At 47.7% G+C, this 17033-nt stretch overlaps 1 protein-coding gene across 2 annotated transcripts; it reads left to right on the plus strand.

Annotated features, from left to right (window-relative positions):
- The first annotated feature begins 7949 nt into the window (after positions 1-7949).
- Positions 7950-16937, plus strand: PRKAG3 (protein kinase AMP-activated non-catalytic subunit gamma 3). Of its 2 annotated transcripts, XM_081143204.1 has the most exons (14): positions 7950-8015; positions 8318-8357; positions 8795-8950; positions 9312-9685; positions 10707-10788; positions 11195-11253; positions 11360-11405; positions 11620-11674; positions 11862-11988; positions 12086-12251; positions 13513-13550; positions 13722-13868; positions 14214-14442; positions 15009-16937. In XM_081143204.1, the coding sequence occupies exons 1-13, from the start codon at positions 8004-8006 to the stop codon at positions 14328-14330; spliced, it is 1419 nt and encodes a 472-aa protein (XP_080999330.1). In that variant the 5' UTR covers positions 7950-8003; the 3' UTR covers positions 14331-14442; positions 15009-16937. The 2 variants fall into 2 exon arrangements, with proteins under 2 accessions (XP_080999330.1, XP_080999329.1); XM_081143203.1 differs by lacking the exons at positions 14214-14442; positions 15009-16937 and having other exon boundaries at positions 13722-14164.
- The last annotated feature ends 96 nt before the right edge of the window (positions 16938-17033 follow it).

Genomic DNA, 17033 nt, shown 5'->3' on the forward strand with positions numbered 1-17033 from the left:
GAAAATTAGAACAGTGCACCAGGATAAATACTGTAAAAGGTAAATTTCTGGAAGAAACACAAGAAACTGTTAGGAGGGGGCTACCTTAAGGACAATGGGAAAGGGAGGCTCACTTTTCAGTTTTGCTCCTCTGTATACTGCTTTGGAATTTTGTAACAATGTGTGTGTATTATTATTTTAAGATGTCAACAGGGATTATCTGGTAGGAAGATTATGCATCATTTTTGTTTTTACTTTTATACTTTATATTTTAAAAAATGTTTTGTTATTTTGAATGAGTTGCACATTTTAAGGTCCAAAAAATCAGGGCAATATAATAAATCATACTCTCACCTTCTTCTCATCTACCTCACTCTCTTACCTCCCCATTCCCCAGGCCATCTTCTGCCAATCTGTTACTGGTCTAAAGTCCATGTGTCTGATGCGTTGAAAGATCAAAACTCAAAACGTCAGTGTTTGGAGTAAAGAAAGGTTTATTGATTGAGAAGGCGCCAACTGAGAAGGGGGGAGACTTCCTGGTGCCTCAAATCCATCTTAAGAAAGTACAGAGTTCAGGCTTCTTTTATGTCAAGGGAAGGGGAAATGGGAGGGGCAAGAGATGATTGACAACCACAGACATCTGGGTGTCAGCAGGGGTCCGAGAAATATTGTGCTAGTCATGTGACTCCAGTCTTAGGTTCCTGCCAATCTTTGATAAACAATATATACTTCCCTTATCTCCTTAAGCTGCAAGCAGAATTCCTCAAATGACTAGCATGTCTATATGCAAGATTAAGCAGAAGCTATTAGCCTAAAGGTAATGGGAAGAAAGCAGGCTTGAACAAGATGCAGTGAGAGAGGCCAAGCAGTTCACTCCATTATAAATCCTCAGGATAACCACTTCTATTGCTTCATGTACCCTGCCAGTGTTTCTTTGTGCAGAATAGAGACATACAAATGCATATTCTAGTCCCCTTTTTTTATACAAAAGGTGGCATTCTATGTCCACTGCTCTGCATTTTGCTTTTTCTATTTAACAATGTATCCTGAATATCTTTCTGTATCACTATAAAATATCTTTCCTACCTTCCTCTTTCCCCCTTTTCTAATGTATTTAGTGCTATAAATTTTCCTCTCAGCACTCTTTTAGCCATTTTAGGGATGTGGAAATCAAGGCTCAGAGAAAACAAATGCTTTGTTGAATGTCACTCAGCTAGTGAGGGAATGTCTCTTAGCTGAGCAGAGCAGGAGCTCTGTTGAGGCCTAGACTCTTCTCAAAGGTTCTCTGTGGCCACTAGGTGAACTAGGACTTCTTGGGACAGATGTCCACTTGAGTTTGCATGCTACCCAGATTGATTTGCAGTCAAGATTTTCCTCATTTGAATGGCTCAGGGAGTATCAGACCTTGAACTTGACTTAAGGTGGTCCCAAATCATTAATGACCATAGGTGCCCAGCTGAAGCAAACATACATGTTCTCTGGGGAAATTACCGCTTCTAAAGTCACAAACTATTCTAACAATATCCAGCATATAGTTGAAAATAACTAGATACACTAGGAATCATAAGTAAGAGACAGAAGAAAAGACATCAGGACCAAGTACCTACTCTCACTCCCCAAATCTTAGACTTATATAAGTACTCAGGAACTTAGACACAACCCCAGGAGAACTGAGGAGATCCTGAACTAACTGAGATTAAATTTCTCAGAGTGCAGGCTGCATCAGTCAGGATGATTTCAGGCACAAGTAATAGAAAACTCAATTCAAATTGGTTTAAAGAAGATGGAGATTTATTGGTTCACTGAACAGGGCATCCAGGGGCAGGCTGGGCTGGTTCCAGTTGATTTACTCCAGGGGTTCTGATATATTTTACTTTGATTCTTAGTTCAGATCTCCTCCAGTGCCAACTTCAAGTACTAAGGTAGCAGCAGCAGTTCTGAGCCCCTTATTGATGCCCAACAATACCTAGAGACCACCTTTTCCTGCGCTTTTTCTGGGGAAAGTGCGGGGACTGAACACCACCCCCAGAAGCCTTTGAAGGTGTTAGGTCTTGTTTCTTTAGCTCTGATGTCAGAACTCTTTCAACTGTAGGTGCCAGAAGATTCATTTCAAGCTGCATTAAACAGAAAAGATTCTATTGGTTAATGTAACTGAAAAACCCAGGGGTGGTAGGTCTTCAGGTACAGTTTGATCTGGGGTTCAGTGAATGTCATGGGGACCTGGTCTTTCTCATCATATTGTGGTCTTTTGCCCTCTGTTTTGTCTTCATTCTAGACAGCTCCACCCTGCAAGGTAGCAGGATCTCCACACTTACATCTCACAGGTCCAAATCCAGGGGGGAAAGTTCTCATTAGCTCCAACAAAAGTCCAGGATTCACCCCTTTGGGACTAATTAGATCAATGCCACCCCCACCCCCCTCAAACCCCCACCCCCACCCCTGTGGCCAGGGGAATATGCTGTGCTGATGGAATAAGTCTGAATCAGAGGTATATTTCCTGGAACCCATATTTAAGCTTCTTGGAAAACCATGTACTCTGAGATTGGAGGAACTGTAGTTCCCTGAAAGAACACTTGGGGGGCTGCCAAGAGAGGGTAAAATGGATACTGGATAGATAAAAGCACCATCTGTCCACTTCAATCTCCAACAGCCCGCAGAAAAGGGCTCAGTAATGTCTGTCTAGGTCCTTGGGACACTGGCATAGATGCTGCTTGGTGTCAGCCACACACAGGATGGGGCTTGGAGTGTCTGGGTAAATGACATAACAGCTGCTTTCACAGTCTCCCAACCACTCTGGCACAGGGGACACCATTTATGACGACATATCAGTAAGGGGTCTCATCCAGGTTACTCTCTCGGCCTCCTCAAGCTGTTTTCCTTTCTCTAATATAAAAATACATTTAAAGAGGATCCCGACCCCAGACAAATAAACTATCCAGAGATGGCAGCCAAACTCACCCTCGTGTCAGGGCACCGTGTTCTTATCACATCTTGTTTTGAGAGCAAGCCAAGAAATAAGGTTTCAAGAAATAAGATACCATGACCAGAAACTCAAACCAAACACCTAAGGAGTATTTGTTTCCCAACCAAAGCCAGTACTTTCTGCTGATTTGCCCTGTCAAAGAGGATGGGTGGGCTGGGATGGCAGCAAGGGCAGGTGTGGGAGCTCTGAGAGGTAAAGGGCTAGGGTGAGGCAGAGAGCTCCTTCTTTACAACTAGAAAATTGCTATAATTTTAGTGTTGAGCAATGCTGGTGTCTGTCCCCAGCTGGAGCTGTCCCACCTTTGATGCCACCATGAGATGACTAGTAAAGAGCCCCCTCCTTGCGCCTGCCCACCTTTGGAGCCTCATAGCTGGAGGTCTAAGAGGACTAGAAGCAGATGGCAAGGCAATCATTTTAGAAGCTATTTATTGAGCACATACTACATGCCAGGCTTGTGCTTTATTTACATGAAGCTTAGTGGTTAAAGTATGACACTAAAGTCCAGTAACACTGGGTTTGAGTTGGCTCCATCTCACCAGCTTTGATATTTCAATCAAGTTACTTAATCTCTTTGGGACCTGATTTTTTTATCTGTAAAATTATAATAATAAAAGTATTTACCACATAGGATTGTGAGGGATTACATGGGATTCTGCACACAACATGTTTTGCGGTGTCTGGTAGATATTAAGCACTGCATAAACGTGAAGCATCGTTCTATACACTTCTAATCTCTAACCCTGCACTGATCCTGCCGAGTAAGGCCGTTAGTTAGAGAGGAGCAAAAGGTTCCATTTGTCTGTGGCTTAAACAAGATAGAAGTTTATTTCTCTTTATAACATAACACCCCAGAGGTGAGCAGGCCAGCACAGGAGTGGGAGGTTCCATCATGTTCAACCTGCACTTTCCAGTCAGTAGGAAGGGGGACATCAACCCCTTCCTTCTAAGGGCACCCTTAAAGGTTGCATATAACATTGCTGCTCAGATCTCATTGGCCAAACTTAGTCACATGACCATCCTATCTGCAAAGGAAGCTGGGAAATAAAATCTTACTCCCAGCTAAAATTGTGGGGATTTACTAGTAGAGGAAGAAGAAAAGGAAAATGGGTATTAATTACTCTGCTAGAGTCCAACATCTATCCACCTCTTACAAAGAACACATTTAGCGCCCCTCAAAAGGAGGGAAGGCCGGATTCCATCCACAGGACCAGCTCAGAGCCCAGGATCTCTGGGAGACCAGGTGTGGATGAGAGCCTCATGGTCTAGTGACTTGTAAACCAAAAGGCAGGCAATATCATTCCTGCCTTTCCCCACAGACAACAGTGGAGGAGGAAAGGGATAAACTCAACTAAGACACCCACTCAAGGATAAAAAAGCTGTGGTACATATATACAATAGAATATTACTCACCCATGAAAAAGAACGAAATCTTACCATTTGCAACAAACAGCATGGAGGGACCTAGAGGGTATCACACTAAATGAAATAAGTCAGTCAGAGAAAGACAAGTACCATATGATTTCACTTATGCGGAGTCTAAAGAACAACATAAATGAACAAACAAAACAGAAACAGACTCATAGATACAGAGAACAGACTGAGGGTTTCCAGAGGGGAGGAGGGTGGGGGACAGATGAAAAAGGTGAAGGGATTGAGAAGTGCAGATTGGCTGTTACAGAACAGTCACAGGGATATAAAGTACAGCACAGGGAATATAGTCAATAATATTGTAAAAACCATGTATGGGGCCAGGGGTACTGGAAATATCAGGGGGGATACTTTGTAAAGTATATGACTGTCTAACCACTATGCTGTACACCTGAAACTAATATTGAATGTAAATTGTAATTGGAAAAAAAATTAAAAATTAAAAAACAAAATCCACTCAACAAGAAAAAATTGCAAATACCTGGCTGTCACTGGGTCTTACCAGTTACTAAATCCATTTGGGCAGGAACTACAAAGCCACTTCCTAGCTGTGGAGTAAGTCGGGCAGCTCATCTGCCTGCTCCTGCTTCTGCTGTGTGGGAGAATCTCCCCTGTCTTCCCTCCCCTGTGGCCTCTGGCATTACCTCCTGGGAAGCTTTTCCTTACCCAATATCCTCTGCAGCTGCACTGAAGAATATGTGTGCCTTCTTGCAGACCTTAACAACTTGCATAGCCCTCTTCCTGCCGGTGCAGATTTGGGGGAAGTGGGAACAACTGGGGGTGGAGGTGCCAAACCAGGGTGTTCTGACCAGGTTTGTGGTTTCTTTGTGAATACAACACCCTCAAAATCTTACCAGTCTTCTGGTAAGATTCCTTATTTGAGTAACCACAGCCAATGGTCTCATATAGACGTAAGTTTTGTGCTTGAATACTCTGGATTTAGTGTACTTCCTAGTCTTTTTCTCACTGCTGGTAGCTGTCTAGAGGCATCTGAAACAAATATGCTTGACTGTGAAGGAAACTCCCTTATTCTGCCCACTGAGCCAGCTTGCACTGTTTGCTGAACAGGGTGTGCTTGAGAAAGATTTGGGACCACAGGTATAGCCCTTGATAAGCCTGCCTCCTTCCAAATACCTCTTAGAACTAGCCTGAGTGCATCTATCTTGTAGGACTTTGCTTGTAGCAGCAAGCAGCAGACCATACACACCAACAATCTCAGTGTTTCTGTCCAGTTTCCATGAGTGTTAGCATATGCTTTACCTTTCAGGGGATCATAGATGACATACGTGCCATATGTTTTGCTGTAACCTAACAATGGTCACCAGCTTACCAGCATACAATATTTTTCTTTGCTATCTGATCCAGTCTCTACACCAATGACACTTGTTTTAGCCCTTTAAAGCAGTACCCCTTCCAGATACCAAAGTCTGCATTAGTTAGTATACAAGTTTGGCTGTTGTAATGAAGACCCAATTTAAATGACTTAAACAAGACAGTTTCTATTTCTTTCTTATAATAGTCTATAGATAGTCCAAACATGGTAAGGTGACTCTGAAACCCTTAATAAACATCTTTCATCTTGGGTACAAGATAGCTGCTCTAGCTCCTGCCATCACATTAGCATTCCAGTCAACAGAAGGAGAAAAGGAAGAGAGGAACTCATATTTCTTTCTTTTAAGGCCTAATCTAGAAGTTGCTCACATCACCTCCACTCACGTTGCCTTGGCCAAATTTAGTCACAAGGCCATATTTAGTTTAAAGGGTGATTGAGAAGTTGTGTTTATGATAGCCAGCCATTCCAGCTAAAATTCAAGTGATTCTATTACTAAAGGAAGAAGAGGAAAATAGATATTGGGAGGCAACTGGCAGTCTCTGCCACCTAATGTTTTAGCCTCATTTTACATTTGTGGAAACAAGCTTGGAGAAAGTGAGCAATGCTTGCCAAGGGAATATGGCCAGCCAACAGCAGAGCATAAATTTTAATCAGGTCCATCTGACCCCTAAACAGGCTTTCCATCACATCCAGTCAGCAAATTTGGTCATCAAGGGGCCCACTGTTTACTTAAGAAATAAAAGATATTTGCATGTGATTCATTACATAAATGCCAGACCAGTGCACACAGAGATATGTCCACAGAACACTCACTATCAAACCAGTGCAGCGAGGGTGATGCAATCACGGAAGACTTTCTTAAAAGGAGCCCCTGCTACTGGCCCTGTAGGTGGACCATGTCTGACAATGGAGTATTGCAGGGGAAGGCAATGGTGGGAGCTGGTGTGTATCTGGCTTGTCTGTGAGGGTGGCCTGGGGAGCATGAGGGGGTGGGGGTTTTCCAGGTCCAATGCATCACACATCTCCAGGGACGGTCCACTTGATCTTTCTACTTTTTGTGGTGTTCTATTAGCTGTGCCTTAGAAGTTCGATCATCTGAGACCAGACAGGGATCCTGTGGAAGGAGAGCTGCATTTACCTCTGCACTGTCCAAGACACACACGGATGGGCAAAGTCCCTCCCTGCTGTGTTCTTCACCCCTGCCTCCCCAGGCAGGACAGGGGCTTTGAAGGATGATGGAAAATATATATTCAACGAATTCAGCAAGACATCCAGTAATCCATTACCAAGTGTCCACTCCAGGGCCAGAGGTGAGATGAAAGAGGCTGAAAGAAAAAGAGGAAGGGAGGGGCAGAGACAGAGGAGCTAGAGCCGCTGGGTCAGCTTTCCTAATTTGGACCTTGACTCAGGCCCCAAGAATGTTGGGGAAGGGGGTGGGCAGCCACCAGAGCCAGGCTGGGATCCTGTTGGCATCAGAAGATGTAGAGACAGGAAACACAGCAGGATGAGGGGACTGGGGCTGCTGCACACCTGGACTTACCTCCAAACCACAGGTAGAAACAGGTGACTCTCACCCTGTGGACAAGTGTAGGTCCCAAGCCCTCAAGCCCATTGCACACCAAGCCCATTGCCGATCATCACAGGCTCCCACCTGCCAGAACCATCCCAATCCTCCACCAGAGAGGGAGGAACGGGCTCCCGGGACTCAAATGGGGATATCTGGACAAATATTGGCCACTCTCTGGATACCACCCACAAACCCCGTATCCCCAACCTCTCTTTCTAAGTCCAGCACCACCCACGACTGAAGTTCGTACAAGGAAGAAAGTTAAGCTCAACTCACCTCCATTTTCACTCATTTGGTGCCTGACAAAAATGAGAGAGACCCTCAAAGGAGGAACCCAGGACACAGAGCCCACCTCCTAGCCCCAGTGCCCCCACATTGCCCAAGCCACCTCCCCCACAGCAGGGTCCTTCCTGCTTGTTCTCCGAGATCCAGGAGGTGGCCCAGGACCAGACATCAAGATTCCAAGTTGCCCCTTTCCTCCCCACCCTGCCCCCAGGCTGCTGGGCTGGAGCAGCTGAGCGGGTAGACCTCTCCCTCCCCGCTGCCTGACACCCAGAGAGAAACTGATCGGGGAGGGCGGGGTGCCAGGGGCCAGGCCCAGAATAGTGCTGCCCAGCCACAGTGTCTAGCACTTGCTCTCGGAAGGTCTGGATGGCCCGCGCTGTACGGAGGTTCCTGCCAGGGAGGCCGTGAGGGGGGACACAGCACACCGTATGAATGTGTGTGTACGTGCGTGTGTGTCTTTGACCTGGATTTTCTCTGTGTATGCGAGCATGTGGGTGTCTGTGTGTATATTTTCTTTGTGTAAGTGAGTTTACGTGATTCTGTGCCTGGGAATGGTTGAGTTTGTGTGTCTCTGAGTGTGTGTAAGTATTCGTGTGTGGGTGCGTGTGTTTGTGGGGTGAATGTCCATGTGTATATGTGTTTGTGAGGCGTGTGTGCGCTCGCTTGCGCACTGTGGGAAGGGAGGCCTGCGTTCCGGAACACAGGGTGCTCCCCACTCCTTCGGACACTCTCCTCCCCACAGACCCCATCCTGGAGCAGCCTCCTGGGACCTGAGTGTCAAGGTAGGTGGGCCGGTTCCTCCTGGCGGCCTGGCCTCTTTTTCCGGGGCCCCCAGGCTCCTCCACTCCACTAGCCTGGCTTTGTCTTCCTCCCATTTCCCTTTTTATTTCTCTGTGTCTCTTCCTCCTTTTCCTCACCTGCTCCTTCCTCTGGCATAGAAAGAGAAGGTGGATCTATAGTCTGAAGACTTAGACCCTGGTTCTGACTTTACCACTTATTAGCCGTGTGATTTGTGGCAAACTGTTTAACCTCTCTAATCTCTGGTTGTTAGTAAACCAGGAATGGTAGTAATGCCTCCCTTAGAAGATTGTTATGAGGTTTGAATGAGAAAATGTTGGGGAAAAGCCCTTTGAAAGCTTGCGAATATTCGAAGTTACTCTTAACATTTTCATTGATTCTGTTATGTTACTCCCTATTAACCAAACGGGCCCCCTTCCAGAGATGAGCTTCCTAGAGCAAGGAGATGGCACTTCATGGCCATCACCCGCCATGACCACCGGCTCAGAAAGAAGGCATGGGAAACGGGGGGCCAAGGCCTCAAGATGGACAAGGCAGGAGGCTGTGGAGGAAGAGGACCTGCCAGTTCTGGGGGAAGGTGAGGCCAAGACCAGTTCTAAGGGGGACGGGGGTGGGGAGACACAGTGGGAAGTCCCAGAGCCTGGGGCCTGGGCTCTGCCCTTGATTTTTCCATAACACAGACTTGGACCCAACCCTCATCTTGTAGCCTCAGTCTCGCTACACGGAAGGGGACCACCACATTGTAGAGCCAGGGACCCAATATGGGTTACTCAGGACAGAGCCACTATCTTGTGTGACTCCCTGAGACTCAGCTTTCTCATCTGCAAAATGGGGCCCACAACATCCAGGCTTCCCAAGGCTGCTGTGAGGATAAACTGAGACAGCAGATAATAAAGTATGTTGGATGATGGAATTACTGTCTTCTCCCCACTAAACAGGTCCCCAGTCCAGGGCAGCTGCTGAGTCCATTGGGCTGGAGGCCACATTCCCCAAGGCCACACCCTTGGCCCAGGCTGCTCCCTCGGACATCCTCCCTTCCGAGTGTGCAGCCTCGGCCACTGGCTCCAGCACAGGCGATCTGGAGCTGGGCAAAGAGTTCCCAGCAGCAGCAGCCTGCAGGTCTGAGCTCAGCCTGGTGGAAGAGAGGCCTGCCCCGTGCCCATCCCTCCAGGCCCCGTTACCCAAGCAGGGCTTGGATGATGAGCTGCAGAAGCCGGGGTCCCAGGTCTACATGCACTTCATGCAGAAACACACCTGCTACGATGCCATGGCAACCAGCTCCAAGCTGGTCATCTTCGACACCACGCTGGAGGTGAGGCCACAGCTCTGCCCACCTTCATCCTCACGGGGTCGCGCCACCACTCACACCCTCCAGGACACTAGCCAGGCCAGGCCTCCCTGTGTGTCCCCTTCCAAGCTCCTTCTTAGCACCATGGATACCAGGATGGGGAGGACCACTGCTCTCTGTGAGAAACCCCTAAGTGTCATCACAGCTTTGCCACTTAGGATCTGTAGGATCTTGGGTCTGCCACATTACCTCTCTCATCTCTAAAATGGGGGTAGGAATGCCTGCTTTGCCCTACAAGTTTCAAAGGACTCCTGAAACAATGCAGGATAGGTAGGAGCACTTTGCAAACCCTGAACTATTGTAAGATATTGCAGAATGGCTTAGGACCAGAGCAGGGGATTCTGGGTACAGATAACTAGGATGAGCTCTGGTCCCTGTTCTTCCATTAGGCTGAGCTGCGAAATGCCTATCATTCCGTTCTTATCACGTACAGTAAAGCAGCGTTTCCCAAAACACAGAATATGTGTCGTCCACAGTGCACGATTTGATTCTAGTGACATGTGAATGAATATATTTGTATTAGTAGTTTTATATTTATTTTAATATATGTATTAGAAATACAACCAGCACGTTTAGATAGCATTGCTTAGGCTGAGGCCAAAATGAGTCAATGTAAAATTTATTTACATAAAAATATTTTGTAAATGCTATGTAAATAATTCTACCTCTAGTACTTACATTCACAAAATTATACTGTGTGTGTCTGTACACACAGGATTTCTGAGTGGAAACACAGTTCATTTTTTACACCCTGGTGTGCCTGATGAGGGGTCACCTTGGTGCTTCTGGCCACCAGCAGCCTTATCTCTGTAGCAAATGTTCCCGACAGGGATTAAGTCTGGTGTGCGCTGACATGAGAAAGGCTGGCTAGCTCCTGCGGAGCAGGACCTGTGAGAAGGCCCCATAGAAGAGGACCCTGGTTGGGACAGGGTGTCACCAAGGGGCAGTGAGAGACTCACTCTCAACTGTTCTCCCTGGTCTTCAGATCAAGAAGGCCTTCTTCGCCCTGGTGGCCAACGGTGTCCGGGCAGCACCTCTATGGGACAGCAAGAAGCAGAGCTTTGTGGGTGAGGAGGGCTGGAGACCAGAGGTGGTGGGGGAGGGTCCCTCGGAGGAGGGACTGGTGAGGTGGTTCTGCATTCAATTTTCCCATCTGTGGAGGATTTGGAACCAGCTGACCCCTCTAGCTCTACTGCTCAGGGTTCCAGGTCCCGGATGCCAGGTAGGAAAAGAGAAAAGGGAAAGGAAGAAATTAGGAGACTAGAAAAGGGGGGAGGGGGAGGAAATTGGAGGGAAAAGGAAGAATCCCATTTCTCAGGCACAGGAGGGGCTGCTCTGCTCCCCTCTTCCCATGATTCCCACTGTTGGCTCAGTACTAAGACTCTGGAGGGCCTAGAAGGGGAGTCTGACCCCTCAACCTGCCTCCCACCACAAGGCCCCAGGCTGACGCCCCTGTACCCCCCAACCCCGCAGGGATGCTGACCATCACAGACTTCATCTTGGTGCTGCATCGCTATTACAGGTCCCCCCTGGTGAGGAACGGGCTGGGAGTCCTGTGGGCACCCACCTGGGGAGTTCAGGGAGCCCGGTGCTTGGGGGCCCCATGCCTGACTTCTGCAGCCCTGTCTATGTCTCTAGGTCCAGATCTATGAGATTGAAGAACATAAGATTGAGACCTGGAGGGGTGAGCAGGCAGAGGGGACCTGGAAATGGGCTGAGGGTGTGTGGGTGAGCATGGGCCAAAGGCCTGAGGGAGAGGACAGGCAGTGGGATTCCTAGAGGAAGCAGAGGAAGGGTGACAGGAAGCCCAGGGGGCCCAAGGGAGGGGATGCCCTCTGGTGGGCTGTGCGGTAAGGCAGGGTAGCCAGTTCCCTTGGCCACTCTGGCTTTTTCTGCAGAGATCTACCTTCAAGGCTGCATCAAGCCTCTGGTCTCCATCTCTCCCAATGACAGGTAAGCATCCCCAACCACCCACCTGAGCCTCCTTGCTCTACACAGTCCCCTTCCTCACCCCTCAGTTCTAAACTCAACTGCGCATCTTGGGGGCCCACAAGGCAGCCTCAGCACCCCATTCTCCCATCTAGGGGCTGGGATGAAGGGTGTCTCTCCCCAGGCTGCCTCAGGCTGTTTCCACCCCTAGCCTGTTCGAAGCCGTCTATACCCTCATCAAGAACCGGATCCACCGCCTGCCCGTCCTGGACCCGGTCTCAGGCGACGTGCTCCACATCATCACACACAAGCGGCTACTCAAGTTCCTGCACATCTTTGTGAGCCTAGGGGGGACCAGGATCGTTAGGAAGGGGGCAGCTGGGAGCCCTGGAGGCTGCTCATTCTGATGGCACCATCTGTCCCCAACTCACCCAGGGCACTCTGCTGCCCCGGCCCTCATTCCTCTCCCGAACCATCCAAGATTTGGGCATCGGCACATTCCGAGACTTGGCCGTGGTGCTTGAAACGGCACCCATCCTCACCGCCCTGGACATCTTCGTGGACCGGCGCGTGTCTGCGCTGCCTGTGATCAACGAAAATGGTACCCACCCAGGACAGGGCTCAAGGGGGCGGGTGGCAGGGAGGGGCAGAGGTCTGCGTAGCATCAGCTCAGGGCCCAGGGGGGAGCCTGGAATAGAAGTCTCTGCTGGCTTTGAGCCTTGGACCAGTTACTTAGCCTCCCTGTGCCTATTTCCTCATGTGTAGAGTGGGCATCTTAGCAATACTCGCCCTCTGATTTCACAGGATGATTTTAAAGGATTATGTGCAATCTAATGATCATAATGAGGGAAACGTAGATGAGGTTTTTCATTTTAATTCATCCTAAAATGGGTCATGGGACTGACCCCGTCAGACATCAATTTCTTGCTCTGAGAAAGGGTCAGAGGAATTACAAGACCACTGCTTTGGTAAACCATGGTTGTAATGATTTCAAAGTTAAATTTGCGATAATGAAGCTAGATATCAAGAAGCGTTGTAATTTATTTTTTATTATGAAAAATTTCAAATGTATGAAAATGGTAGAGAAACTGTATAATGAGCCCCACATATCCATTGTCTGGAAAACTACTGTTAACATATTGCCATAATCAGTTATTTTTCTTTCCTTTTCTTTTGCTGAAGTAATTTAAAATAGATTATAGACATCATATCATTTCACACCTAAACATTTCAGTCTGCATCCCTTAAAATATTTCCTATATCACCTTAAAAAACTATAAATAATTTATTAATATTATCTAATATCCAATTCTCATTCTCACTTCCCCACTTTCCCCAAGAATATATATATTGTTTTACAGTTGATTTGTTCAGACCAGGATTAAGGGCTATACTTTGCACCTGCTTCTTTTGTCCTTTAAATCTCTTTTAATCTAAAACAGCTCCCTCCCCATTTAATTTTTCTGACATTGGGGATGAAGAACCTGGGTCAGTTGTCCTATAGAATGTCCCACCCACCTCCAGGTCTGCCTGTTTGCTTTCTACAGGTGGCCTTTACCTGTTCCTCTGTTCCTGTTTCCTGTAAATTAGATTTAAGGCTCTATCAGATTCAGGCTGGCCTATTTCATAGGTGACTCGATGTGCTCATATTGTGTCACATCAGGAGGCATGATGTCAGGTTGTCTCTCTCTCCATGATGCTGTTGGTCTGTGGGTTCATATAGTGACCACCTGATGCTTCATTATAAAGCCAGTAGTCTGAGGGTGGGTGGGGGTAGGGAACGTCCAGCCTTTGCATGGCATCCTGGTTCTGATCTGAACCTCTTCCTTGTCTTTCTGTCACCCCACCTGCCACCCCTGTAGGTCAGGTCGTGGGCCTCTACTCCCGCTTTGACGTGATTGTAAGTATCTGTGGGGAACGGAGCTGAGGGTACTGCAGGGAGGCTGTGGGTGTGAGAATCAGAGGCATCTGTGGACCAGGGGAGCCTTTTCAAGTGTGTAGGGGGCCATATCCACTGGACTATAGCCTGGCTGAAGGGGCGACTAAGAGCAATACTTCCCTCCCTGCCCAGCACCTGGCTGCCCAGCATACCTACAACCACCTAGACATGAGTGTGGGAGAAGCACTGAGGCAGAGGACGCTGTGCCTGGAGGGAGTCCTTTCCTGCCAGCCCAAAGAGAACTTGGGGGAAGTCATCGACCGGATTGTCCGGGAGCAGGTACCCTACGCCCTTCATACATGTTCCCATCACATATGGTTCAATGCTTCCCATGAACTACTCCAGCTCTTCCTATACATAGGACACACCTGCCCTGTCCTATTTCACGGCCAACCTCTTGGTGTCCACACTGGTCTGCAACTGGTCCTGTTCATGGGGCCCTCAGGCTATGGGCCACAGCCAGCTCATCACCCCAGAGAGGTCAGAACCTCAATTGGTTTCTAAGGGACACTCTCTTGCTCCCCCAGTTATGTCCAGTTGTTGCCCCTGATTCTTGATGCCAACCCCACTGGCTGCCATAGCCACATGGCCCTGTCCCCTGACTGAACTTCTGTGGGCCCACAGGTACACCGGTTGGTGCTAGTGGATGAGAGCCAGCATCTCCTGGGCGTGGTGTCCCTCTCCGACATCCTTCAGGCCCTGGTGCTCAGCCCTGCTGGCATTGAGGCCCTCAGTGCCTGAGAATTTCCGAGTCCTACTCCCAGGCCACCCTCCACACCCAAAGCCAATGAAGGGAGCGGGCATCGGCCTTCATCTTCCCCCACCCCCATTAGCTGGTTCGACTCTGGTTCAGGTAGGCTCTGCCCTGGGCCATTGGCCTCAGCACCAGCCCTTCCATCTTTCTGGGCTCCCAGATCTCAGACTGGGGCACCCTGAGTATGCGAGTGGCCCAGCTCATAGCTGAGCAGCACCATGAAAACTACAAGTGTCAGGACTCACCATGGGGCCACCACCATTCTCAGTTGATGTCCTAGAGCCATCAGAAGAAGGGTACAAGAGGCCAGGGGAAAGGCAAGGGAGGTGTGACATGACTTCAGGTGCTCTGGGGAGATTAACCTGCCCTCTCACAATTCAGTTCCCACCTGCTCAGAATTCCACTACTAGAAGGAAGCAAGTTAATAAACCTTTGTTGAATTGAATTTCCCTGCTCAGTAAGAACTAAAAGGAGGGAGCTTCTAAATACTCATCTCAGAAGATCTGATGTGATCTCAGACTTTTTCCTGGGAGTGTTTGGCAGAGGGTGGGGCGCAAATTTCACCTGCTTGGCAATGAATGGCAAGACTGAGGTTCCCCTGCTGGAAACACTGCCTCCCCTCCGAGGTCATTTAGTTATTGGCTTCCCTTCTTTTTTCCTCACAGGCCTCTCCAGCCCTCCCTAAATGCCCTTGCCCTGCCTATGCTCCCAGAAGCTCTCAGGAATGCCCAGTGCACTATGGAATGATGAAATTAAGGAGAACAGCTGAGTCAAGCCTAGAGGTCCCTGAACCAGAGGCACCGGGATTGCCCTAAGGCCCCCCGCTCCATGTCCTCCCACATGACCTTCCCCCACCTGGGTTGTGACTGGCCCCAGTGGGGCTGCGAGCCCTCAGCCCATGGGTTTAGTCAGGGGCTCTGGATTCTTCCGAGCTCCTGGGAGCCCCAGCTGTTCTTCTGGATGGGAACCACGTTAGTGGTTCCCACAATGTTGCCACTGCCCTCCTACTCCCCCTGCATTGTCATTTCAGGGCTGCTGGGGGCACCAGGGAGCAGCAGTTATTTGCAGAGCTGCCTGTTAGAACGGGGCCTCCCTCCATTCTGTCCTCAGCTCTCACCTGCAAACAGTGCTCTCAGTCCCCAGTGATGGCCCTGTGTTCAGGCCACTAAGGATGAACGATAGAGGAAACAAAAAGAAAAGGACAGCCCATGAACTTAGGTTTTAAAAGTTTCACTCAGAAAATGCTAGTTATTTGACCTGAACTTGTGGCAAGATCCCTGCACTTTCTGAGTTCAAAGACTTGAAGGAAAACCTGTGATTGGCAAACACTGCAAGTGGCTTTTCTTTTGTGCACAGTGTTATTCCACTGAAATGTCTTTTTCATCTTTTATTTATAACAAAACCATAAAGTGTTGGACGTGTGCCTCGTACTGGCCACTGATGGGCTTTGTGCCAAACCTCAAACCAGAGCTGGTGTTTTTCACCCTCCAGAGAGAAAGGTACAAAGGAAAGAGCCCACACTATTACATCACATCCATCCTGTCAAAGAAAGTAATTATTTCACTTACATCAGACAGTCTCATCCAGGCATCATGCTGGAATATAAACTGGCAGAGGCCATTTCCAACCCCCAGGATAAGCAAATGAACTTCATGCACACATATGGTGTATATGCACTGTTCTGCAGGCATATTATATATTTCAATAAAAATCTTGTAAAAGTTAAATTAAAAAAAGAACCTCTAGTATAAAGAGAAAACCTCTTTGGCCACGTTGTATTTTGTTTTCCTCTGTTGGGGTAGAAGTCTTTGACTGTCTTCTTCTTAGAGCCATGTCCGTGGGCAAGGTTTCATAGCTAATAGCTCTTTGGCTCTTACATCTTGTAGGACACAATGCTCACTTGTCACTGATGGCAAGGCTTTGGGGGGGGCCTCTGAAGCTGTGCCTACACCTCGCCTACTCTTTAATTAATCCTCACAAGGACATTACTACTTCACCAGCCTGCTTAGCTCTTGTTTTGGCTCTGCGTTTCAGATTTCCGATTGAAGACTGGATTTTAGGCCCTATAGGTTATGCCCAACAGAACAGAGCCACCTCGAAATTTCCCGGGGTGCCTCTAGAGGAATTGCTTCCATTGGCAGCTATTTCTACAAACTCATCTTCATAGATTTCTTCCAATTGAGGTATAATTCACATTAAATTCATTCTTTCAGAGTGTACAATTTAGTGGTATTTAATACATTCACAAAGTTGTGCAACTGTTATCTTTATCTACTTTCAGACCATAGTCATCATCCAAAAGAAACTCCATATTCATTAACAATCACTCCTCATTCTCCCTTCCCCCAGGCTTCTGGCAACTATTAATTTACTTTTTTACCCTATGGATTTGCCTATTCTGTACATTTCATGTAAAAAGAATCATACAAGATGTAGCCTTTTCCAAATGTATGGTGACAGATGATTTGACTTCAGGTGGTGGGCACACAATGCAATATACAGATTATGTGTTATAGACATCTACACTTGAAACCTATATAATCCTATTAACCAATGTCACCCCAGTAAATTTAATTAAAAGATGTGGTCTTTTGTGTCTGTTTTTTTCATTAGCATAATATTCTCAAGGTTCGTCCATAATGTAGCATGAATCAGTACTTCATTCCTTTTTTTATGACTGAATAATATTC

This window comes from Miniopterus schreibersii (genome assembly GCF_964146895.1).
Source record: "Miniopterus schreibersii genome assembly, chromosome: 7".
Classification (NCBI taxonomy): Eukaryota; Metazoa; Chordata; class Mammalia; order Chiroptera; family Miniopteridae; genus Miniopterus; species Miniopterus schreibersii.